This window comes from Triticum dicoccoides, chromosome 3B (assembly GCF_002162155.2).
Source record: "Triticum dicoccoides isolate Atlit2015 ecotype Zavitan chromosome 3B, WEW_v2.0, whole genome shotgun sequence".
Classification (NCBI taxonomy): Eukaryota; Viridiplantae; Streptophyta; class Magnoliopsida; order Poales; family Poaceae; genus Triticum; species Triticum dicoccoides.
Window position 1 is genome coordinate 255,804,503 of NC_041385.1, and position 7,882 is coordinate 255,812,384.

The window sequence follows — 7,882 nt, forward strand, 5'->3', positions numbered from 1 at the left end:
TCTTGATCTAGTAGAATTAAATTTTAGTATGATCTAGCTTTGAGTTTTGTTTAGAGATCTATCTATGTAATCGAGTCCGTGAGCTATATAATAATGAGTAGTTTCGAGTTGAGGGCTTTGCTTTCTTGCTATGATCTTAAGGGTATAAAAATAAGAAAAAGAGATAAAAACAAATAAAAAAGGATCATGTATTGATCTTATGGAGAGTAATGACTTCACATATAAAGAGTATGATGAATAAAAATCGTGAGAGTTGACAAACATAGTTTTGGTCATTGTTGTAATTAATAAGAAGTAATAAAGAAAGAGAGGTTTTACATATAAATATACTATCTTGGACATCTTTTGTAATTGTGAGCACTCATTCAAATATGACATGCTAAAAAGTTTATGTTGGACAAGGAAGACAACATAATGGGTTATGTTTTCTTATATCCGAATAGAAGTTATATTGTCATGGATCCTCCAACATGTTGAGCTTGCTTTTCCCTCTTATGCTAGCAAAATCCTTTGCACCAAGTAGAGATACTACTTGTGCATCCAAACATCCCTTAAACCCAGTTTTGCCATGAGAGTCCACCATACCTACCTATGGATTGAGTAAGATCCTTCAAGTAAGTTGTCATCTGTGCAAGCAATAAAAATTGCTCTTTAAATATGTATGATCTATTAGTGTGAAGAAAATAAGCTTTATACGAACTTGTGATATGGAAGAAATAAAAGAAACATACTGCATCATAAAGTTCTTCATCACAAGCGGCAATATAAAGTGACGTTCTTTTGCATTAAGATTTTGTGCATCCAACTATAAAAATGCATGACAACCTCTGCTTCCCTCCGCGAAGGGCCTATCTTTTACTTTTATCTTCCACCCTTATACAAAAGTCATGGTGATCTTCACCTTTCCTTTTTACACTTTTTCCTTTTGGCAAGCACTATGTGTTGGAGAAAGATCCAGATATATATATCCACTCGGATGTAGGTTATCATAAAGTATTATTGTTGGCATTACCCTTGAGGTAAAAGGTTGGGAGGCGAAACTATAAGCATTTATCTTTTCTGTGTCCAATTGAAGCTTTGAACCCATAAATATCGCGTGAGTGTTAGGAATTGTGAAAGACTAAATGATAGTTGAGCATGTGGACTTGCCGAAAAGCACTTAAATTGAATCTTACCGATGTTATGATAAATTGCAATTGCTTCAATGACTGAGATAATATTTTGTTGGTTTTCAATGAAGTTTTTGATTCATACTTTACCTTGTGAACGAATTGTTACTTTGTCATAAGAAATTATATGACATTATATGTTGTTGTTCTAAAGATGATCATGATGCCCTCATGTCCGTATTTTATTTTATCGACACCTCTATCTCTAACATGTGGACATATTTTTCGATTTCGGCTTTCGCTTGAGGACAAGCTAGGTCTAAGCTTGGGGGAGTTGATATGTCCATTTTGCATCATGCTTTTATATTGATATTTATTGCATTATGGGCTATTATTACACATTATAACACAATACTTATGCCTTTTCTCTTTTATTTTACAAGGTTTACATGAAGAGGGAGAATGCCGGCAACTGGAATTCTGGACTGGAAAAAGGAGCAAATATTAGATACCTATTCTGCACAACTCCAAAAGTCCTGAAACTTCAGGGAGAGTCATTTTGGAATTAATAAAAAATATTGGGCGAAGAAAGCACCAGAGGGGGGCCACCAGCCATCCACAAGGGTGGGGGCGTGCCCTACCGCCTGGGTGCGCCCCCTGCCTTGTGGGCCACCTGGCAGGCCCCCGGCGCCCATCTTATGCTATATGGTGTGTTTTGACCTGGAAAAAATGAGAAGAAAGCTTTCGGGATGAAGTGTCGCCGTCTCGAGGCGGAACCTGTGCTGAACCAATCTAGGGCTCCGATGGAGTTGTTCTGCCGGGGAAACTTTCCTTCGGGAGGGGAAATTAAAGCCATCGTCATCACCAACGATCCTTTCATCGAGAGGGGTTCAATCTCCATCAACATCTTCACCAACATCATCTCCTCTCAAACCCTAGTTCATCTCTTGTATCCGATCTCTGTCTCAAAACCTCAGATTGGTACCTATGGGTTGCTAGTAGTGTTGATTACTCCTTGTAGTTGATATTAGTTGGTTTATTCGGTGAAAGATCATATGTTCAGATCCTTAATGATAATTAATATTTCTTTGATTATGAACATGAATATGCTTTGTGAGTAGTTATGTTTGTTCCTGAGGACATGGGAGAAGTCTTGTTATAAGTAATCATGTGAATTTGGTATTCGTTTGATATTTTGATGAGATGTATGTTGTCTCTTCTCTAGTGGTGTTATGTGAACGTCGACTACATGGCACTTCACCATGATTTGGGCCTAGGGGAAGGCATTGGGAAGTAATAAGTAGATGATGGGTTGCTAGAGTGACAAAAGCTTAAACCCTAGTTTATGAGTTGCTTCGTAAGGGGCTGATTTGGATCCATATGTTTCATGTTATGGTTAGATTTATCTTAATTCTTCTTTCGTAGTTGCGGATGCTTGCGAGAGGGGTCAATCATAAGTGGGAGGCTTGTCTAAGGAAGGACAACACCCAAGCACCGGTCCACCCACATATCAAATTATCAAAGTAACGTACGCGAATCATATGAGCATGATGAAAACTAGCTTGACAGTAATTCCGATGTGTCCTCGGAAGCGTTTTGCTTTATATAAGTGTTCGTCCAGGCTTGTCCTTTGTTACAAAAAGGATTGGGCCACCTTGCTGCATCTTAGTTACTTTTGTCACTTGTTACCCGTTACGAATTATCTTATCACACAACTATCTGTTATCGATAATTTTAGTGCTTGCAGAGAAAACCTTGCTGAAAACCGTTTGTCATTTCCTTCTGCTCCTTGTTGGGTTCGACACTCTTACTTATCGAAAGGCTACGATAGATCCCCTATACTTGTGGGTCATCAGTGCTCTATATCCCAGTTACAAAGTAGGGGACAAGACACATATCAATATTGTTTCCATTAAGGGTAAAACGACGGGGTTTATTCATATTCATTGGGTTTACTTTGTCTACATCATGTCATCTTGCTTAAGGTGTTACTTTTATTTTATTCTACAATTTATATATCTATCCATACAAGATTTAATCTTTGCAAGTAACAAGTTCAAGGGGGTTGACAACCCTCTTGCCCGCGTTGCGTGCAAATATTTGCTTTTGTATGTGTAGGCACTGAATGTAAAAACTCATGAAAATTAAATTAGAAAGCAGGGACCTGGACTCGAACTCCTGCCTGCACGCTACAAACTAGCGACTACAGCGGCGGACCCGTTTTTCTGAGAGTTCCAACATTTATTGAGAAAATGTGAACAAATTTCCTTAAAAAATGCGAATAATGTTTGAAAGTCTGAAGATTTTTTTTTCAAAATTCGAACAACTTCTAAACGAGAACAATTTTGGGAAAAGTGAACAAAAATTGTAAACATGAACAATTTTTTATATAGGCTCAACAATTTTAAATTAACATTGAATTTTTTGTGATATACGCCGAAAAAATTGTAAAAACACATTGAACATTTTTGTATATGTTGAACATGTTTTCAAAATACACAATGAACATATTGTAGTATACGTTGAACAATTTCTTAATATATGATAAACAAGTTTAAAATACAAAGTGAACAATTTCTTAATATACGATGAATGTTTACATAATGCATGGTGAACTTTTTCATTATATATGGTGAATTAATTTTTAATATACGATGAACATTTTTTAATACACGGTGGACCTTTTATATACTACCAAATGGAAAACAGAGAAAAGAAACAGCAAAAAAAAAGAGAAAAAAGTAAAGTAAAGAAAGAAATAAGCAAAAAAAGGAAAAGAAGTCGAAAAAACCCGGTTAGAAACAAAACAGAAAAAACACATTCAGGCATCGTTCGTTTAATCCCACCCCCGCCGGGATCGGAGGGGTTTTGTCCCGAACCCCGTGGGTTTTACCCTCGCAGGAGTTGGATCCCCGCTTAGCTTATATGCATATTCGGTTAAACCCGGACGGGTTTATTTCCCATCCAAAACACCCTCAAACCGCAGGGATTCCACCGGGTTCTGAGCCACGTCTCCCTCCGCGTGGAAGAAAACCATGTTTCATCTCTTCTCGTCTAGTCGTTTGGTCTCGAAATAAAAATAAGAGGGCAAGAGCGGCGGCGGCGGGGAACGAGCCGGAGAGACGAACTCAATCCTCCATTGATGACCGGCTGTTGCCTTCTACCTGAACCCCCCCCCCTCCTCACTCCCCAGCAGAAGATCCTCGGCACGACCCTCTCCTTCCATCCCGACACGAGCTCGAAGGAGATCTCGAGGTGCAGCGGTGCGAGCACGGCGGCTCGCGCAGCGACCCCCATCTCCGGCGTCCGCTCCTCCCAAAAATTATCTTCCCACGGATAAGATTTTTGCCCTCTCCTCACCACTCTTAATTTCTATTCTGCTAGGCTTCCAGCTCGTCTGCCAAGAGAGAGGCGTAAACGAACAATTATACATAGTCAGGGATTATGCAGGAAAGGATTAGTGGGGATTGGGTGACGGGGTGAGGATCACCCAAACCCTGCGTGGATTGAATCCACTAGGGGATTGGATCCCAAACAACCGAACAAAGCCTCAGGGAATCTTCTAAGGTTCCCAAAGCCGGCCAGAAACCTCTTGGCATAAGGATCCTGCAAGGAAGAAACAGGAGCGAAGCCGAATGATGGGCCGTCCCAAGTGGAAGCGACGGGTTGCTCGCTCTGCGAAGATTTGACGCTAACAAGCGTCATATAAGAAACCTGCCCCTAGTCAAGTCAGCCGAAACACGCATCGGGCCTGGCCCGGAATCGTCCCTGGCCGGATCGAACCACGCGGATCGGCTGCGATCCTGGCTAAACCAAACAAGCCGAAGCAAGTTCGAGTCCCGCACCCCTCCGACCCGGATCCCACGCCTCCGGTCCTCTCGCGTCGCAGGCGCCGCCGTCGATTCCGGTCTAAACCCTCGTCCAGTCGCCGAAACCCTAGAGGCCGCCGCGACGGGAGCCCCCGCGGTGGCCACCATGCCGCTCCTCTCCTCCCCGGACGCCGGAGACCACCAGCAGCAACTGCAGATTGTTCCCTCGTCCGTCGGCGTCGCCCCCTCGAAGCCCGAGCCCGCGCCGACGGTGTCCACCCACACGCGCACCATCGGCATCATCCACCCTCCGCCGGACATCCGGGTGATTGTCGAGAAAACGGCCACCTTAGTCGTCAATAACGGGCCCGAGTTCGAGCGCCGCATCGTCGCCCACAACCAGGGCAATGCCAAGTTCAGTTTCCTCCAGCCCTCCGACCCCTACCACGCCTACTACCAGCACCGCGTCTCTGAGATCGCCGAACATTCGCCCGCCGCTGATGCCTCCGCCGCGCCGGAGTCCGAGGACGGCCAGCCTCTCCCGTCCGACTCTGCTGATGGCGCCGATGACAAGCCCGACCACTCTGCGCCCTTCCGTGTGGCACCGCTGACCAAGGTGCTGGTGCCACCCAAGGCTGAGCTCTACATGGTGCGGCTGCCTGAGGGTATCACTGGGGAGGAGCTCGACATCATCAAGCTGACTGCACAGTTCGTGGCTCGGAATGGGAAGAACTTCCTGACGAGCCTGGCACACCGAGAGAGCACCAACTCGCAGTTTAACTTCATCCGACCCACGCACAGCATGTTTCCTTTCTTCACCATGTTTGCCGACGTGTACACGAGGGTGCTGAGCCCGGATGAGGGTGTGCCTGCACTGACAAAGGAGCTGCGGGAGGGGTCGAAGGACCTCACCACTGTGCTGGAGCGGTGCCTGAATCGGCTGGAGTGGGACCGATCACAGGAGCAGGCGAAGCAACAGGCAGAGGATGAACTTGAGCTGGAGAGGGTGCAGATGTCGATGATTGATTGGCATGATTTTGTTGTTGTTGCGACAATTGAGTTCGCAGATGATGAATATGAGGGGCTTCCTGTGCCGCCTACGCTAGAAGAATTGAAGCGCCGGAAGAGGATGGAGACCTTGGGAGAGGAGGAACCCATGGAATTGGCTGAACCAGCTAAGGATGTTGAGATGGAGATGGATGAGGAGGAGATGCAACTTGTTGAGGAAGGAATGAAGGCAGCAAGGCTTGAGGAGAACGGAGGAGGAGCACAAGTTAGGGTGGCCGGTGATCAGGAGCCGCCTATGAGAATTGTCAAGAACTATAAGAGGCCCGAGGAGAGGATCCCTGCGGCGAGGGACCCGACCAAGTTTGTTGTTTCAACAATAACCGGAGAGCTCATTCCGATTAGCGAGATGGGGGAACACATGCGCATCTCGCTCATTGACCCGAAGTACAAGGAACAGAAGGAAAGAATGCTGGCCAAGATTAAGGAGACCACGCTTGCTCCAGATGATGAGGTCGTCAATAACATTGTTGGTCTTGCACGGACAAGGCCAGACATATTTGGAACGACTGAGGAAGAGGTTTCTAATGCCGTCAAGGCAGAAATTGAAAAGAAAAAGGATGAGCAGCCAAAGCAGGTTATTTGGGATGGTCATTCTGGTAGCATTGGTCAAACTGCCACTCAGGCAATGTCTATGGGTGGTGAAGAACAAGTTGATGCCTCAAATGTTCCAGGTCCAGCTCCACTTCCCCGGTTTGTCATGCCGTTGCCCCAGCCTCCTCAACCACTTTCTTTGGTTAATGTTCCCCGATTTACACCAAATCCAATGCCTTATCATCTCCAAACCCCAGCTCATCATAAGCAAGGAGTTCCACATATGATGTCCAACATGCACCCACAGATGATTAGGATGTCAGGTCCCATGGGTCCTATGCCAAACAATATCCCCCCTCGTCCAGGCCATATTACTCAGTTCATGCCTGGTCCACCAAGGTTCCCTATGCCGCCAACCCCGCACATGCAGACCACGCCAACCATGGTCAACCCCATCGGAATCCCCCAGGCTCCACCACCTTTGCCTCCACAACCACCTGCCGAGGAGCAGCCACCTCTACCTGAGGAACCAGAACCTAAGAGGCAGAGAACAGATGATGCTTCTCTGATCCCAGCTGAGCAGTTTCTTGTTCAGCATCCGGTAATGTTTCTTTTCATATGTTTCGACTCTAATTACTTCTCTTATTATCCTGCAGTGTCATGCTAATTTATTTATTTCTGCAGGGCCCTGCGCGCATGTTGGTTTCTGTACCCAACCTCGATGAAGGAAGCTTGCGAGGCCAAGTTTTGGAGATCTCTGTCCATTCACTCTCAGACACAGTCGGCAGTCTGAAGGAGCAGATTGCTGGAGAGCTGCAGCTTCCTGCTAATAAGCAGAAGTTGAGTGTGAGAACTAGTTTCCTCAAAGACAATCTTTCTCTTGCTTATTACAATGTTGGCCCTGGGGTGGTGATCAATCTAACTCTGAGAGAGCGCGGTGGGAGAAAGAAATGAGTTTTTCTTATCCCAGTTTACTTACGGGGGCTTATTACGACCAAGCTTCAATGGCCATCATGGAGATCATTTTTGTTAGTTGCTGCCTTCTGGATTCTTGTATTATGTTTTTTCATATAAGGCCAGGAGCATAATTTGCACTATTTAGTTTTCAGACTTGCCTATGCTTCTTAATATAGTTATATACATGTTTTTGGAGATGTTTATCCTTGTTATTCTCATTGTGTTACTCGAGAGCTAACGTATACCTACCCGGCTATTTGATAGTGTGCTCCAGAGTTCAGGTGGCCGTATTAGCTTCTCCTGTTTAGTCTTCTAAGACGTTCTTGATATCTTGAAAATGCATATTGTCATTTCCCATGTTGGCATGTTTTGAGATTTTCTCTTATTTTTTTCTTTTCTGAAGAACCT

At 44.9% G+C, this 7,882-nt stretch overlaps 1 protein-coding gene across 1 annotated transcript; it reads left to right on the forward strand.

Annotated features, from left to right (window-relative positions):
- The first annotated feature begins 5,084 nt into the window (after nt 1–5,084).
- Nucleotides 5,085–7,625, forward strand: LOC119279512 (probable splicing factor 3A subunit 1). Its single transcript, XM_037560730.1, has 2 exons — nt 5,085–7,118; nt 7,202–7,625. The coding sequence occupies exons 1-2, from the start codon at nt 5,085–5,087 to the stop codon at nt 7,469–7,471; spliced, it is 2,304 nt and encodes a 767-aa protein (XP_037416627.1). The 3' UTR covers nt 7,472–7,625.
- Nucleotides 7,626–7,882: the final 257 nt, after the last annotated feature.